Source organism: Rhopilema esculentum, chromosome 19 (assembly GCF_057945365.1).
Source record: "Rhopilema esculentum isolate cy_ngs chromosome 19, ASM5794536v1, whole genome shotgun sequence".
Lineage (NCBI taxonomy): Eukaryota > Metazoa > Cnidaria > Scyphozoa > Rhizostomeae > Rhizostomatidae > Rhopilema > Rhopilema esculentum.
The window spans coordinates 8,917,339-8,936,085 of NC_142833.1; the positions used below are offsets into that span (position 1 = coordinate 8,917,339).

An 18,747-nucleotide genomic window follows, 5' to 3' on the forward strand; every position below is an offset into this window, starting at 1 on the left:
GCATGCACATTCGAACATAACGGACGAGACCCGGGAAATTCGAACGATCGAAAAACTTACTGCGATCAACATACAGCAATGTAAGGGTACAAACAATTTTTTATTTTTATTTTTTCTCGACTTTCTTGGAACACGCAGAGAAAGTAAACAAACTTCAAAGAATGGATATTCTCATCCCCAAGCCAGCCCCATAAGTCAGGCACCGCGGAGCGTTGAGAAAAGTGGGGGGTCTAAAAAAGTGGAGGGGGGGCTAAAACCGTAAAAAGAGGCCTTATTGGTACATTTAACTTGTAGTTTGATACTTAATATTTGCTATTTTTTGCAAAAAGTGGGGGGCTAAAGCCCCCCAGCCCCCCTTGCTCCGCGGTGCCTGCAAGTTGCATGAGGGCATTCCCCACCACTTTGGGCTGGATAAAACATTACAATTGGCATTAATTTTCCTTAAAACAAGCCTGTACTGTAGATTACAAAAATCCAAATTAAACCAAAATCCACAAGTAGGACAAAATCGCCAAAAATTTGTTGCTCAAGCTGTTAATGCCAGGCATTCTGGACCTTTGTTGTACCCAACCCCACATTGGGCCCCCTTCCATGACGCTATCAATTTTTTCCAGCCAGAACTTAAATAAACTTTATCACTTACATGGTGTATGTAAATCACGATTAGGCCAATAATTTTACTTGACCGTTCGGGAGGGGAGTGTAGTTGGTAGACAGATACAGGTTTTCAACTCTGCAAAAGAAATATATTTGCATGGTCAATAGATTGATGGCATTTTTCGATATAAAAGGCATTCTTACAGCCAAAAAACCTTTTTATAATTTCAAATTTTTCAAATCAGTGATCTCCCAAACCTTGAACTTTGCAATTTTCAGTTTAAGGCCCCTTTTTCTCTGACCTCCGAAACAAGTCCAAACAATTCTTACATAGCTCCAACAATCCCTAAATTGCTTACAGTACATTGCAAAATATACACGCCCCAGAAACTCCATGCTCATTCCTCTACATGCTTTTTTGGTATAGAAAATTGAGTTTAATTTCTATTTACCTTGGCAAATGTGTTTGTGAATCTAGGCCTGCTTAATTTGTCTGGCTTGTTAGTGATCTTCTGCAACTTCCACCTCTCCACTTCGATTCAAGTTTATTACCATCTATCAAACATGCAAAGAGGAATACTAAACATTCCTTGCCTCGGATTAAAGTGCAATCAAGAGGTAGTTTCAGCTTTTTCCCTTTTTCTTATTTTGTCTTTATAATTCCCTTTGGCTTCTAATGTCCTTGACCCTTGGTTTGATCCTTGACTGTAAAAAGTAATATTCCCTCCTCCCCATCCCCTAAATTATCCACCTGTTGTATTCTATAACTATTTAAGAGAAATAAAATATTTATTTTGAGAATACAAAACATTGGGTTGGTTTCGAATAATTATTGTTAAATAACCATAAAGCAAATTTTTCAAACATATAACCCTTGCCTAAAATAGTTGGAAACCGGCAAAGCAAACAGACAAAGCAAGTGTAAAACTACCTTATCAACAGTTGCCTCCAAAATTTTGACCCCTGCCCTGTACAATGCATTTCTCAATACCTCCTTACAGCTTTCAGTGAAAAAATTTGTACCTTCAGTATCAAAACGGCAACATTGCACAACATTGTAAAGAGGGGTTAGGGGATTTGTCCAAAAAGAATAGCATCGTGCAAACAATTTTTGTAAGAATTGTAAGTGATTTGAATTCTTTTTTTGTTACTCATTTGGTTGCATCTGTTCTCAAAACCCTTATCAGTTTCATAATTTTAGCCCAACTCTTCCCCTTGTTTTCACATCTCATTTTAATACTATACAATATGTTAAATTTCATGTTTTAAATCATATGAACTATAGTCAGGGTTAAAACTAAGCTGAAGAGGATAATGGAAAAGATTAACCTATAAAACCTTTTAATAATTATTGTTTTCCTATTTTCGAATCAATTTCGTTATCAACTTCCAATTCATTCACACAGCGTAGAGTAATACTACAAAGATTACATAGTCAGGTCTGGCGCAATAAGAGACGAGAACAGAATAATAAACGCGTTGCCCGTTTGGTGAATATTTAATTCCAGATTATAATACTCCATTTTAAAATATATTTCCAATCTTTCGCAAGTTGGCTTCATTGCTAAATTACTCAAAACAAAATCAAAGACATTCTGGTTTCAACAATTTTTTAGGTTTATGACAAAAAACAATGGATCGTCTTCATTGGAAGAATCTGAGGTCTGGTAATCGAAAAAACTATATGCAAACATCAAAAAGCATAATTGAAAAGGAAACTAAAAGTTGAAAACTAATTAAACAATTAAATAATATATGTACATGGTTCTCTCCTTTATTAATTTTTGCTAGATGAAAAATTGAAAATGGTTTCTTTTAAGTCATTATGAAGCATATAGGTATGAGCCAGCAATAATGAAACGATCGAATAAACAACTCGTGTACTTTAATGAACTTTAGCGTAAGTTTTTTGGTGAAATATCAAAAGTTGCTGGTCCTTCGTCCCGTAGGCGATAGTCCTAGCATATTCCAATATTCACCGTAAAACTTAACAACCAAGAACCTTTCATGCAGAGAACAGAAAAAGTTGAGAGAGTAGATAAAGATTTCCAATAAAACTGAAAACTTTGCTGGTCCTTCGTCCCGTAGGCGATAGTCCTAGCAAACTTCCATTTTTCATTGGGAAACCAAAATCCAAGAAAGTGTTAAAGGGAGAAAACAGAAAAAATCAAGGCAGTAGATGAAGGTTTCCAATAAAACTGAAAACTTTGCTGGTCCTTCGTCCCGTAGGCGATAGTCCTAGCAAACTTCCATTTTTCATTGGGAAACCAAGATCCAAGAAAGTGTTAAGGGAGAAAACAGAAAAAATCAAGGCAGTAGATGAAGGTTTCCAATAAAACTGGAAACTTTGCTGGTCCTTCGTCCCGTAGGCGATAGTCCTAGCAAACTTCCATTTTTCATTGAAACACAAATTGAAACAAATGAAAATAACACAGAACGAAATTCGAAACTTGGCTGGTCCTTCAACCCGTAGGCGATAGTCCTAGCGAATTTCAAATTTCATAAGCAATTCAAGGACAAGAGATGGAGTATTGGAAGATCTGATACAATCAAGGCAACATAGCCTCTGTGCAACATGGCCATAGATCTGTTGCTTCAAGAAATTTTACACGACGTTCATCGATGTTCTTATTTGTTCATGCTTCTAAAAAATAACAACGTGTTGGAAGTTGTTGTATGGCTTAAAATTTGCAGCCTTGTGGTTCCTTAGACAAGGTCCTAATTTGACCTAGCAAAATTAATAAAAGAGAGATATAAATTATAATGTGGATCTGATGTTGATGGCTATCAAAAATTAAAAAAACAAGTCAATAAATAAACATAAAATATAAGGCAAATAATTCTAAAAAGAAACTAAAACACTTACCATAATCCAGATTTCCTTTGAATTTGATTCATCATTTCGTCCCCAAAATCCACTGACTCCCTTCAAAATCATTTCTTAAAATTTTGCATCAAATAAACTTAGCTATGAAGCCAACTATGAATCTTAAAGGTAAAATTTAAACTATATTTTCAAAAAACCTTAGAACGCCTTGATTTAATTTCAAACAATTTGTTTCCCTCCCTAATAATAACCCCTCCCTATTTGTATTATTAAATTATAAAATTATTAAAATCTTAACTAGCTTAATTGCTAGAAAGATTTTTCAAGCCGGGAAGTCCCGACTTCTGTCTTTGCTTTTTGTCTCTCTTTGTCTTTTGACAAGCAGTGCCAACAAGTTCATCTTCAAATCGCATCAGGTCTGTTGGACTTGTAACAACAGCGCCTCTTTTTCTTTCAGTCTCGTGGTCCTTTCCGCTCCTTATTCTTTTGTTTCGTCTGCTTTGTGAATTAGCAGATTTGCTCTTTTGACAATTACCCTCCTGGATTTTCCCTCCTGTAACCAACTCGCAGTTTTGGCTTAGAGTAGGGAGAAAAACTTGCCTCATTCCGTTCTTTTCCATTCGTTTCAAATCAGGTAACTGTTTCTCGGAATTTTTCCCAAAATTTCCAGCCGGTTTGAAAAAAACATTTGAGTTCGCAGATGATTGCTTTACACTGGTCAACTCTGGGAGAACTGGTAAATTTTCAAAGCTATCATTCTCGGAAATTCTACTGCTTGGTGCTCGACGAATTTCAGGAAGCTTTCTGGACCTTCCTTCGGCAGAATTAGGACATTTAATATCGATGGATTCCCAGTTCATCCCACTGTATCGATTTGATGCTGCAGATTTTTTTCTTTGATCTATCAATGGACTTGCTTGAATAGCTGGCAATGTTATTCGCTCTGGCCCATCAATATTTTCAGTCTGTTTCCCTCTCGGTCCACACATAGCAACAGGATCAAAATTCATCTTGAAATTTCCTTGAGGAGACCCTGAATTTGGCCTACGGAATTTACTTGACTTTGTGTCAATATCTGGTAATCTTCCTTTATCAGAATCTGGTGACGATCTTTCTGCGGCCTCTCTATCCTGTCTGACTTTTTTAAGGTACTCGTTCCTTGCAGCTGTCAGCGGGCTCTGCACCAAATTCTTTCGCCCAACTTCAGCAGGTAAAAATGAGCAAGGCGAAGAGACTTTCATTGTCTTGCTATTGTTTTTCTTACCATGCAACCCAACTCCAACCATCGAGATTTGCGCTGGGCAAGCTGGCAGAGCAGACAGTTTTTCCACCTGTTCCTCTGGAGACTTATCGCTCACTCGAAGTCTGAATTTCGCTTTTTTGTCTATCATTTCTGATCAGTTTCAAATTGTTTTAAAGCTACTTGATTTACGCTTGCACGCAGCCGTGAAGAAAATCTTTGTTCTCGAAATGATGAGAGCAGCATCGATTTGGCGCGAACCATTAATATGACGTCATATTACAGGTTTCCAGTCCCTTTTTGCTTTCACTGATTGTCAATGATTGTTGATTATCATCGCAATTAAATACCGACTCAATATACAATCCTCAAATACCTTAATTATTTTCTGATTACTAAATTCTTCAGCCATTGCACTTTGGCAGAAAATCCAACCATTTAAAAAAGCGAAGATGACGTGCTACGTTCGAAACATTGTTTTTTTGAATTTGCATTTTCCTCGTACAATTTCAATCTATTTTAAAGTTAAAAAAGCGCATACTACTTTTTTTAATGAAAAATGCAATGAAGTCAAAAACCAAAGGGGGCAAAAGAGAGAATACAAGAAAGCTACAGGTTGTTTATGGATATAGAAAAGAGCGTAGAATAATGGTTGAAAAAAGATAAATCACGATTACAGTGACGAAAAATTGAAAGGAAAATGTGCTGAAAAATAAGCGTAATTAAATATTTCCTGTGAAGGTTTTTCTGGTTTTGAAGAAGAGAGTATTTTACCTGTTTACAAAAGAGCAATTTCCCTTAGACAGAAGTTTATAGGCTTTTTAGAAAGATTTTGTAGAAATTTCTGATAATCGGGGAATTTTAAACTATAAGATTATCTGCTAGTTTGTGAAGAAAATATAGGAACAGTATGGCAATGTGAGTAGGTTAGTTAAATACACATGCTACAAAGCAGTTTCCAATCAGAAATTGTAGGGACGAGTTTTTAATAAAGCTTTTGAAAACAAATTACACCAGCATTTCTCGTGCATATCACACAATTGAGTGGACAGTTAAGCAAACAAGGTTGTGAGACCAATAATCTTCTTTTTTAGGTCCATTTCTGTTTTTAAATGGTTTCTGGGACACTTAGACTTAAATGGTTTCAAATACATTCAATGCAGATTTTTGGACTTGAGATTTAAAACGTCTTGATGAGCTTGTCTTCAAAAGAAAATTAGAAGAAATTATTAACCTTAAAATGACATTTACAACAACCTCAGTTCTCGTAGCATATGTATTATTCTAACTTCTTTGTGCGTTTGTCATGTTAAATTGATCCAGTATCTTGGCTATGATATTTCTGAACTTAGCATTTGAGATGTGGAAAACTTATTCCAAATGTTGATTGTAAAATGGCGATGATGCTTGCATTCTTTGTCAAAGGAATTGTTTCGATATTTTCATTATTTAAAAAAGTAAATTAAGATTTCCATTAAAATACTAAACCATAGATGATAGCCAGTAACTAAATTTTTTGCCCTAGACAGAGTCACAAATCCTTCTTCATTGTTCTACAATTTTTCTACGCCGATATCGGCCTTGCTCTGACCCATGAGTGGGAGTATAGGGCGTCGGGAACACTGATCTGTAAAAAGGTCTTTTTCATAGATCAGTGGTCAGGAATAGAGATTTGAAAGATTAAATAAATCACGTAGGGTATCAACAACATTAATCAACAGCCTAGAATTTCATAAACTATTCCTTAATCTGGAGCTGGATGCCTCCTTTAAGACAAAACGGACGCAATACAGTAAAAACCAGATATTTTCTGTAATCGGCTGTAATTGCTCCTAAACATTCAAATAATCGTTCTTATATTGAAGGTGCTTAAAATCGCTAAAATCAGCCTGAAGGCTTTTAATATGCAGTTTCTTCCATGACGGTTTAAACTATAGTAAGCACGTAAGATTGCGATACCTCTTGATACCAAACTTGTCATTTCCTGTCTATATGGACCTTTATTATGTCTATATGACCAAATTGCCGAAGAAACAGAACTTTCATGAATGGAGACTTTTGAAAATTAAGAAGATTGCTTTTAATAATTTGACTCGCCCAGCTCCCTTACGCTAAGAAGAGAACAAATATCAGAAAGCTGTTTCCTCAAATAGCGAATTTTCAAATAAGCAACGATACATACAACCATCTTTAAATAAATACATGCTAATAATAGATATTATTTACTTCAATTCAATCTTGTGTTTAGTCTCGTCAGATTTTGACTGTGAATTTGTCACGGCTTTGCCATCGGCCTCAACTGAGGGTTGATTGCTCTCGTCTCGAGAACTCTGTTCCTGAGGGATATCATCTGGCGCACTTTTCCCAGAACGTCCTTTTGGCTCAAAGTTTTGCTCCACGTCTTTTGCTGCCATTTTCATTTTATTTTGCGGAAAACTTTCATTCTCATCTCCTTGTGTACCGCTGGAAGACCTGTTTCCTTCCTGTTCCATTTCCATTTCCTCGTTTTCTAGATCTTTTAATATGTCATCTAGGATGGTGGCCATTGAATTTATTTCTGCGATATCCAGCTCAGACAGACTCATATCCAATGCTCTCAAGTTCTGTGCCAAATGGTTACGATTTGTTGTTCTTGGGATTACTGTCACGTTCTGGTGGATGGCCCATCTGAGAACGAGGCTGGACACGAAGTAATCATAATGCGTTGATAAATCAGTCAGCAAAGACGACGTCAAAATTGGGTTTTCCTCTAGTCCCATGGCAGTCCACATTCCGCCTGCAGCATAAGCATTGGAGTTATGAAAACAAAAAACAGACTTTGTGAAGCTTACTCGATCTCAAGAAATTTATTGTTTTGGGAATTATTTGCAATGTGGTAAGATATTTAGCGACAGTTCAAAGCATAAAAACAGTCGAATAGAATCATAGAGAACTAAACAAAGTCCGAGGCACAGGCATTATCACGTGTAGAATATCTACCAAGTAAGGTTTGCGCCAGAGCTGAGGAATCTTAAGACGCAAATGAAATACCAATCTGATAAAAAGAGATAAAGAGCTTCTAAATTAACCATTTTAAGAATAAACCAGGGTATAATATAAACATCAAGATCAAATATGATACACACTTGTGATGTTAAGTCCGAAAAGCCAAGGAGCCTGAAAGGATCATTATCTAAAGAGTTTACGGTAGGTTGTCACTTGAGGTGCAAGCAGTTAACGTGTTTAGAATGTCATTGAAAAGAACTGATGCAGTAATTATAACAAGCTTACCAAGTGTTGAATATCCCATATAGCGTATATTTTGTTGCTTGCAAAATTTCCTCACCACTGTGTCCTGATGAATTGGATCAAACCAGTTTTGGACAACAGAAACGGGAAGCTTAGCAATTTTTCGCAAAGCCTTTAAATCTGGTACATTGAAATTGCTGACTCCGAGGCTGCGTATTTTGCCCTGCCTCTGCGCATCCTCCATAGCCGCCCATGACTCTTGCCAAGTCCCGATAGGCTCTCCTAAAAAAGTGCAATGTTTTTGAGAAAGTGGGTACGATAACGTCCCCAACTTAATGTGAGGTAAAGGGCAATTGCCATATCTATTGCATATCGCATCTATAAGAAATAGGTAATAAGAACTGAAATAACAGTGACAAGAAGTATCAGTCTTAGAAAGAAAAGCAGCAACAAAAATTGCGATGGGGCCAAACTCTTTTCAGATCGTTTCTTTTTAATTGTGTCGTGAAACGTCTTTACATTGAAATTTCAATTTCTGCAATTATCCTCTTCCTTGAATCTTGTGGTGCTTTTAAAAAGCTCTAGCAGCCTTACCCCCTTACAACCCCACAACCATACACAGTAGCAGCTAAAGTGGATCGTATGCCACCATATGCTACAGCTGTCTCGCGTTACAGCCATCTTGTTCGGGCAAGATGAGCTGCACCATACAGATGATCTGAGATCAATGAACTCACCATCTGAGCATTTCAGCAAAAAATCATCACATTCTTTGCTATGTATAAGGAACAAATCGACGTAGTCTATGTTCAGCCTTCGCAGCGACATGTCAATAGCTTTCAGTGTACTTTCGTAGCCAAGGTAACGAGGGTGTAGTTTAGTGACGATGAATAACTCAGAGCGAGGCACAGAGCTTTCTGAAATGGCTTGAGCTATGCCAGCTTCTGAACCTGGATATCCTTGGGCAGTATCAAACAATCTGAGAAGAACCAAATGCAGAATAAAATGGGGGAACCAGTAGCGAAAAGCGAACAACACTGCAACACCATTCCGCTTAAAATAGGTAAATACCAATAGCCAGAGCCAGGGGCGTCGAGAGGGTGGGTTAGGAGGGGCAAAAGGTCCGGGTTTGGTGCCCCGATAGGGCCCGTAATAAAGTAACAAGATCTATTTACAATGTAAAAAAGCTATTATTTCAGCTACTTATATGGAATCAACGCTTGTAAATTTATCGCAGAGAAATGTCCACATGTCCTTGATTCATGTAAAATGTTTTTGCACATTCCTGTAAAAAACCCTAAAGGGCGTGGCCACAGGAAATTTTCTTAAGGGGGTTCAGTTTTGTGAATCACCCATGGGCCCGAGCTGCCTCTCGATGGCCCTGGCCAGAGTTCAGAAAACGCCACAACTTTCCTTCCTATAAAATTTTGTCCTATTGACCTTCCTTGAAATTTTCCTTGTATCTTTTGAATAAATGCTTTTTTTAGTACTAGGATTTTAGTAAAATCATCTATGTCTTGGTCTTTTCGCTTTGTCAGGAAAATGAAAGTTAAAGCGTCTCACTTTATATACTCTTGTCAAGGTGTGCATTGGCCTTCCTCAAAACTACTACATCGGTGAATAATATTCCACCGGCTCACATGTTTCCTGAATTCTGCTCACATCAGTAATTTAACCGATATCATAAACAGCTTACGCAGCTTGGAGAACACACGAGAAATTCAAGCAATAAATGACATAAATTTCTAGCAATACTAAAATGAGTTAATTGGGAGGCGTATGTTGAGAACCAGAAGGTTCCTTTTTGCAAATGTAGAGACAGGTCATCTCTACATTTGCATGCTTACCTGTAGCCCAAGTCTAATGATTGCTTCACTATTTCCGTTGTTTTTTCATTCAAAAGGGCGGTACCAAGCCCCAACACTGGCACTGTAATAAAAGAATAAACAGCCTAGTTATCTTTCTAATGAAGAAGAAACACTGATAAAACTTACTTTTGGCACTTAAATTTCAGAGCAGTGAGTGTGTTTTCGACAAAGTACGTAAACGTAAGTGGAGGATTATTGTTAATTATTGATGCTTGGACTAAGAGCTGCTGTTTTCGACTCAAAGAGAGAAGCTGCCATGCTTATAGCTAAAGTTATCAGTCCTCTTACGTCACGGGAAATGAAATGCAACAGTTGATCATGTAAAATGCATATTTTCAACCAAAAATAAAAAACTTTGGAAAATACACTCAGAGTAAACTGTGTCAAAGCTTCCGTTAAGCCTCTCAAAACAGGCATCGTCTTTACTCCTCCAGTTACCTGTTAAACTCAAGTCTGCACACAAAAAATTAGAGATGTCCTTGTACTTCATAAGGATGAGCTACGACCAGCAAGATAGGGTCTAAGTTCGGTCACTTCCAATAGTTAGTCTTGACCCAATGGAATTAACTTTAAATTTAAAATCAATCAGCAAGACAATTCGATTGATTGAGCTATCGTCACGAGTTATGTGAAATAATGGCCAGATATGTTTTTCATATAGCTGGGCAAAACTATGGAGTAGTCTCTTAGTCTAGACAATGCATTCATCCACTACACAAAATATTGAGAACTTATTAGAAACAGAGATTCCTTTCTTTTGATTGTGACGTTTGACTTATCATAAGAAAAACTTAAAAAGGATTTTACATTTTGAATTGATTAACATGTTTTTAATTAAGGGCTTTTAGATTGTAATTTTTTGTTTTTAACAGAGGGTCTCTTGAGACCTGCTTATGGGCAAACCCCTTTGAAAGTATTAGAAATGAATTCTTGAAAAATCAATGCATAAAAGCAAAATTTAAAAAAGGCTTTGAAAAAAGCAAACATTTTGAGTCATACCTAAGCTTTTCGTCCAACACTTATCAGAGTATAAAACGTCAGAACATAGAACGAAAACTCTAAGAAAAATAATACCTATTGTGGATCGAAATGGGCCAATCAAAAAACGCGAGCACGTGACTGTTGAGATTGCCCAATCAGTACCGCTTGCTATCGAAAATGTTACCAATGGAGTCTCGAGATGAAAACGAACCCCTTCTTTCTACACAAAAGCGGTTTTCTCGTGTTTATGTAGATAGATTTCAAAATTGCTAGATGGAACAATAATCGGGCTTTGCCAATAGTCCGAAACATGTCGCCATTATAGTTTTAGTTTTTCGTATAATTATAGTTTTTCAAAGCCATTTTTAAATTTTCTACCACCAAAAGATTGTTTGCAAAATATAAAACCTTACTTTTGTAACCACTGGCGAGTGTGACGTCATCAGGTCTCTGGGGCCTCCTGGGAATGCGCAGCTGCAATGTCTTCGGGTCTGATTCGTTGATTTTTAACACTTGTCTTAAAGCTTGGTTAAGAGACGAGCAAATTTTGTCTCCTGGTTGTTCCTTTAGTTCCATCTTATGCAGCTGAATTGCCTATTGAATGTTCAGTAATATTCAATCAATCTCTGGACTAAGTATACTCTTTACCCATATTATTTAGCAAACAAGCATTAACAGAACTCTGCACTCATACACCAACTTCTACAAAGATTGGCAATAACGACAATGTACTCAACAATATGGTTCTCAACAATATGATAGACTGTAATACTACTTAATTAATATAATCATGTGGTATTTCAAAAATGTGATAGGCTTTGCAATTCAAGTTGATACAGCGCATCACAAGAATGGTCAATTCTAATCATTTAAAAGTAGCGCGTAAGAGCGTTATTCTTCGTCTTCCATTACAGTCCATCCGCATCTGGATTCAAATTTTCTGCCTACCTTTGAACAACATCCGACGTTTATACTCTAACGAGTATCGGGTGAAAACTACTGTATGATAGAATATGTTACCGCTCTTCCGTTCTATTTTTCAAAATTTGCGGTACCAGAGCCTTGTTTAAATGTTATCATATTCTAGAACTATCTGTTATCATCAAATTCATCGAATAACTACCAAAAATGTCATTTGCTAACCGATTTGATATGACAAATGCTTTGAAAAGTCAAACTTCAAACTTGTGTGTCCTAGAAAAGTTCACAAAAGCATCACCTCACCTCGATAACGTTTTTACTAATTTCATGCTTTTCGTTCTTTCTCTTATTGAAAGCCATGTTGAAAAAGATTTTCACTCCGAAGCTGTGGTTTGTGGTTGCCTGAACTTGACTCCACCAATATTTTGGCACGTACAATATGTTGCCTGAAAAGTTAGTCAGAATAAGCTAGTCAATGAACTTGTAAATAAGAAGGAAAGGTGATGAAGTCGAAAAGAAGAGAAGGAAGAAGGACAGGAAAAAGAGAAGAGGACGAAGAAGAAGAAAAGAGAAGAAGTTCGAGAGTGAATTTCATAAAGGAAAAAGTTAGATGAGAAGAAATTGAGGCAGGGGAAAGAAGAATAGCAGGCAGAGGAAATAATTTGAGAAGAAGAAGAGGAAGCAAGAGAAGAAGAAAGGGAAGTGGTAGAAAAAAGGGGAACAGGAAAAACAATAAGGCGAGAAAAAGGAGGAGCAAGTTCACAAGAAGACAAATTTTACGATGAAGAACAATAGGAAACAGATATATAAAATAACTAGAGGAAGAAGAAGGAGAAGAGCATAGGGAGAAAAAGAAGATGCAAAGGAGGGCAAGAGGAATAGGATGAAGAGGTGGAACAACAAAAAAGAAGAAAGATCAAAGAGGAGATGGAAGAAAGGAAAAGAAAGAGAAGAAGAAGAAGAAGAAGAAGGAGAGGAAGAAGGAGGAGAAAAGCATTGGGAGAAAAAGAAGATGCAAAGAAGGGCAAGAGGAATAGGATGAAGAGGAGGAACAACAAAAAAGAAGAAAGACCAAAGAGGAGATGGAAGAAAGGAAAAGAAAGAGAAGAAGAAGAAGAGGAAGGAGGGAAGATAAAAAGATAGGATGAAGCTGGGGTATACCATTTTTTCCTATTCCACATCTTGTTGACTTAGGTTTACTATAGTATACCACAACGCTACAGGGGTTCCGAACAAGGTGAACACAGCCTAAAACTTTGCAACACTAAATTATGACACCTTAAAAAAGTTGCTTATTGCTCTAAATGCGGAAAAATTCGGTAAAAACCCATACCGAAATGCGGTTAAAAAATTCCATTTCCAATAGTATATACCTACAACAAAGTTCTGTGTGAAATTGACGGCTATGAATCAGATCTTCAGGAACGATCACAGCCTGTCAAACAAATCGCCTAAACAAAATACATTCTATCTTTTTACGCTATTGCTCTATTCCCAGATACGCTTGAGGGTAAATAACTTAACTTATAATTTGAGAGAAAATACAAATTTAAACTCCAATAGAAGAAGTGAAACTCCAATTGAAAATGTGCGGATGATAAATGGATAACATCTATTAAACAAAGAAATTTGCAGTCTTGCTTTGAAAGTGAATTAAAACGACGACAGCCTTTAAATCAAAGTGTAAGTAGGACTTAGGTTGGTAAACACAAAGTGGATCCCTGCTAATCAACCGGGTTTTTAATAAGGTTACGTGTGTAAGGTTCATACTAGACTGAAATAAATGGTGATCAAATTGAATGTTATCAGAGTCAATTTCACGAGGGGTGTCGTAGTATTTAATTTCATTGAAGGCTCCTACTTTAGCTGATTTGTATTATTAATGTTTAGGTTTTGAGGTTCATGCTTTCATTCTTGCATAAAGCCTTTATGCTGCGTTTGATGCCATTGGGTATAGTTGAGTTTGTGCTTTTAGGTTGTCTTTTGGCATGAGCGTTTTTTGTCAATATTGACTTGCAGAGTGTTTCCCTTCCAGGGACCGTGGAAATGGGGGGAGAGGGAAGGGGCTCAAAGTGAGCTTGAGAAAAGCCAAAATGTTTTTAAAAAGAGCTATTTATATGATGACGTTCAGAACATTTCTATTATCCCCTGCCCTCATTTAAACCCTCCACTTGTTCAGGAGACGAAACTATAAGTCCTTTGTTCAGTGTTGCGGGGTCATAGCACATGCGCATTAAAAGCAGTATTCGCACAGCATCTGCGACCCCACAATTCTTAAACTTCCTGCCAGGGCTTCAAATGATAAGGCGCATGTGCAATGACCCTCTTGAATAAACCCTCATCCAAAAATGTCTCGAATTAGCAAACACCCAGGGGCATAATTCGATGACTTACAGTATAGTAATTAAGTAAAGAAAAAGTAAAAAGTAGAAATATTTCCTTAACCAACACAGATAATATCTTGGCAAGAGAAACTATCAGTCAGTTCGGTCACAGCATTTTATTCTGAATCGTAATGATGTATGTATCTTGTATCGTCATTAAAATTATTTTGAAGGCAAACTGGCAAAATTAGTTGCAAAAATACTCTTGATCCGTTTTCCAACAAGTTTGCACGCATATGTAAAGCGATTTTTCTATTTTTGGGATTTCCAGTTTAAACGCGGAGGTGCAACAAGCCTACGCCAAATTGATCATTACTACGCCAACAGGTAGGCCAACCCCTACGTCAACAAGTAGGCCAACCCTACGCCAAAAGGTACGCCAATGGCGTAGATCACGTTTTGTCACAACCGATTTAAGTGCTTTGGGTCTGAAAAAAGTCACCCTGATATCTTCCCCAGCCCCTCCTTCTCCCTGTTTGTAAACTGCAAGGAGGATGTCTCAATCCTTAATTGTTAACGGCAATTTAGGGGTTTAATTTTGCAGCATGTTGCGGGGTAAGGTTTACTAATTATCTCTTACTGCCTTATAACATAAGTACCTGAGGTAGGCCTTGAGCTTGGGTCTTTGGGGGGGGGGAGGAAGCTTTTCCTGTCCATTCCCTGCCCTGAATTCTACGTTTCTTAGTCATTTGTGTCCTTTGAGTTGTATTAAGGTTTTTGTGATTTTATAAGGGTTAGATGTTGCGATTTGTGTAGTGGCATCATGGGTTAGATCGGCATGAACGGCCAATTTATTCTTCCGGTGATGTAGTTTAAGACCTGATTTGGAAAGAGATATTGCAATACTCTCTGGGACTGCCTTTATTTACGCTCCAAGGACCTCTTCTGTTGATCTTTCTTCCAGACAAACAAATTCTGTAGTATCTACTTGTACAGAATTCTTTCTACAGCTGCAAATGCTGCTTCGTGCAGATTATTGCATGACATTTCCCTGTGAAATTTTGTCCTCGTTTACATGAGAAATTAAAACCGTGTTGAGTTCAACACATCCTGAAATTCAACTCTGGTGACCATGCAAGCCCTTGTGATTTTGAAAATTTCAAATCACAACAAGAGATGAACTCAACATGTCTCCTCAAGTGGAACGTAATTATCAAGGTTTCTAGTATAGACTGCAAAGCATTTCACCTCAAAAGGTGTTGAAAAACATTGTTGGCTTGTGTAATATCTTATATAGCATTGTGGTGTAAAGGGATACAGCTCTTGTTTAGATTTGTCATGCAAACACAGAAAAGCAATTTTCTAAATTACCAGCAAATTCTTGAAAATCAAATAATTTAACATTTTGCAGAATAGCAAAACATGAGCTTAAAATTTTGGTTAATTCATCAGAAGGTAAAAATGATCATAAATGGAAGTTAAGACATTAAAAACGTTACATTTCCTTAGCCAAACGGAAATACCTTGTTTGAGTTATAAAGCAACCTTCTTAATTTAACCGTGAATTCCAGGGCCCATGTAATATATTTAACCTACTAAATATTTGACTTTATGCATGATCAAGCTTTTACATGTGAATGTTGTTGTGTGTGCAATTTAAAACAATATAAAATTTGAAAACAAGACCTTCAAAATTGTATTACAATGACAAATTTTAAAAAACACATTCTAAAAAATTTTAACCTTTCTGATTTATGTTTCTGTCCTATATGTCTATTTATTAAATTTCAGTTGATAATGTCATGAAGTATAGATAAATGGTGAAACATGATAAGAAAGTGTAAAGCATGATTCCTGATTTCAAAATACATATTTATCTTGATCAATTCATGCAAAGGAAGCATGGCTACTGGTATGAAAAGCATTTTACAGATAAGATCATGCTGTTAAATAAGGTCTTTTTTCTGGATTTATGAGGAAACATAGCAAATATAACTCAGCAAGCTACTCCGTTATAAACCTAGATCTGAATAATGAAGAACAGCATTTTGCAATACAATTTGAAAACAACAGTGTCTTAGGATGTGGCAAATCCTCAGATTGTGGTCAAGTTTTTAAAGCTGGTCAGCAGTTGATCAATAATGGGTCTGAATACCACTTTGAATATAAAATACATCTTTTGCTGCACCAGCAAGCAATGAGTGGCAGCATGATTTATGCGAACAAAGTTGGGGATAAATGACATGATTAGGGCATTAATAACACTTTCAGTTAAATTCCCTTGAAAAAATTGGTCTTTAGTAAATCTGATTGTTAACTGATTTTAAGCTGCAAAACATCAAAAATAGAAGAAATAAAAATACAAATTAGTCAAACAAACCTCTCTCCAGTATGACATCTTGATATTCTAACTTGGGAAATCCTTCTTCTTTTAGCTGAGATGTGTGTCTGCTATCAAACAATCTAGCCTTGGTTCTAGGTCCAAGTGAAATATATAACATTTCATCTGAATATTGCTTTGGCTGGCTATCAAAATCTTCACTTGTTATTGATAACCTAAGTTTGTTGTATTCAATTCTATATTCTTTGCAATGTAGCATTACAGGCAAATAAATATCTTCTAGCAACTTTGATTTGCTAATGTCAAGATCAGCTGTCATTTGTTTTGAACTTGATTCCTCAACCCAGTCTTTTAGTGTAAAAGATGTGTTTCTTCGGCTTGTTCCAGAGTTCATATAAACAAAACCAGAGAATTTTTCTCCACTTAGCTGTTTCTGCAACTCTAATAGATCCAAAGAAGCTTCATTTGATTTGAAGTTTCCTCCAGTGAACAGGACCGGCAGCTCCTTCCTTATATAATGATGGTAAAAGTCTCTTCCCCCAATGTTGAATGGCAGAACCTTCAAAGAGCTACCAGGATTAGCTGCATCATTCCTTTCTGCTGTTTGAGCTGTTTGGAAAATTAAATAAAGTCAAAGATTTGTTCAATTAAGACTTAATAATGACATGTGCAGAATCAAAATTTTTAAAAAATTATTCAAATCCACAGAAGCTTGCTATATTTTCCGTTTGACTTTTATCTTACGTTTCAATTTCATTTGGGGCAATTCATAGTTGCAGATAGGGGTTTGAATACTTGAGGAGGTGAAGACAGGCAAAATCCATTGATTCAGGGTCATAATTACAAGAAGAGGTAGTGATATGTTCTGAGACATGCCTAGACTGGGGATTGTTACTAAAAAGGGGAAGGGTTGTGAAAGATATTTACTTATTTTTAAGGTAGATTTGCTCATTTAAAACATTTATTGTGTTCTTTAGTTATACATAGAATTGGAAATTTATCTCATATATTTACCATCCTTATATAAGACCAAAAAAATCCCAATAGATGCAAACATTATTGACATCTGTAATTTTGACAATATAACAAGCCTTACACTGCTTGGAATATATTTTATCCACAAAATATCATTTATGCATGCTAAGCTTAAAACTGTGAACACATTGTTTAGAACATCCTTAAATCTGTGTTAATTTATGCTCAACTGAGACTTTTTTATTTTTTAATGATCATGATTAATGATTTTTGGGGTGGGGCGTTGAATTGTCTTTGCAGGATGGTTTGCACATGCAATTGGAATGTACAAACCTGCAAACAGCAAAAGCTTTCTTAATGAGGACATTTCGAAAAATCTTGATTCTAGAAGTGTTAAAAAACATACAGAATAAAGCTAGGAGAAAAAAATTGTTAAGAAAATGATGAATCTGGAAGTAACCACTGTCCCAGGAAATTTTCCTGGGGAAAACAATGCAAATATTTCAAAAATACAAATGTGGAAACTGATACTTTGGTTAAAATTTTTAGGGATAATCCAAGGAGAATAACAGTAGAAGTTGGTCTTTTATTGGATCAACATTGTCGTGATGTAAACAGCTAAACAAAATTGATATTACCGACAATACAGGGATCAAATTATCTATTTTTGTAGAGTTCTTTTGATAATGCCAGCACTTGTCTCAACGGCTTTCAGTCTATGCACAATTATCTCACATATTTAAAAAGATACCATCTCTACGACGACATGATCAGTTTTTTCCGGTTAAGAATGGGATTAGATTACAAATGTACCTAAACGTAACCAAAAACATACCTGCGACAAATATTGATCCAACTGATAGCAAGCTGGCAGTCAGAATCATTGTTGTATTGTCCATTTGCCTAACTTTCATCTTTAGAGAAGGCCTAGTCCTCAGTTCGATTATGGCACCTCCTTGGATAATTCAAACTTTTTCTCACATCGTTCTTTGCTCATTTCACAGAAATTGCAAACAGAATTCAACGAAACATGACGATGAATGGGTGCATCAATTAGTATCGTAAACAGGAAGGCCCAAATTGCAGTTATCCTTCGACGAGCATGATTTGTTGACAAAATAAAAGGAATTCATTGGCTAGATTTTAATTGTTTGTAGAAAAGACAGCTGCTAAAACCCCACAGTTTCAGCATCTATCTCATCGTCGAGAGAGGCAGATGTTTGTTTCCAAACCACTTCTTTTCCCGCGAATTTTTTTCCGTTAGAAGTATAAAAGTCAGACCAGGATGGCAGACTGTTTCAGGGATCAGAGGGTCCAGGGGTTCCAGGGGTCAAGAGGGCCAAGGGGGTCCAGAGCCTTCTCTTTTTCTGGAAATGCTGAAAGTGCCCCCTTTTTCTGGAAATGCTGAAAGTGACCGGTTCCATTTGGAACCGTGCTAAAATGAG

The 18,747-nt window shown here is 36.6% G+C and overlaps 1 protein-coding gene across 1 annotated transcript; it reads right to left on the reverse strand.

The window, feature by feature from the left end:
- Positions 1 to 5,777: 5,777 nt before the first annotated feature.
- On the reverse strand, positions 5,778 to 18,543 carry LOC148958006 (uncharacterized). Its single transcript, XM_089114219.1, has 8 exons — positions 18,138 to 18,543; positions 16,367 to 16,936; positions 11,966 to 12,108; positions 11,155 to 11,335; positions 9,740 to 9,821; positions 8,630 to 8,871; positions 7,935 to 8,174; positions 5,778 to 7,440 (listed from the first exon to the last, which is right to left on the reverse strand). The coding sequence occupies exons 1-8, from the start codon at positions 18,214 to 18,216 to the stop codon at positions 6,887 to 6,889; spliced, it is 2,091 nt and encodes a 696-aa protein (XP_088970345.1). The 5' UTR covers positions 18,217 to 18,543; the 3' UTR covers positions 5,778 to 6,886.
- Between the last annotated feature and the right edge of the window lie 204 nt (positions 18,544 to 18,747).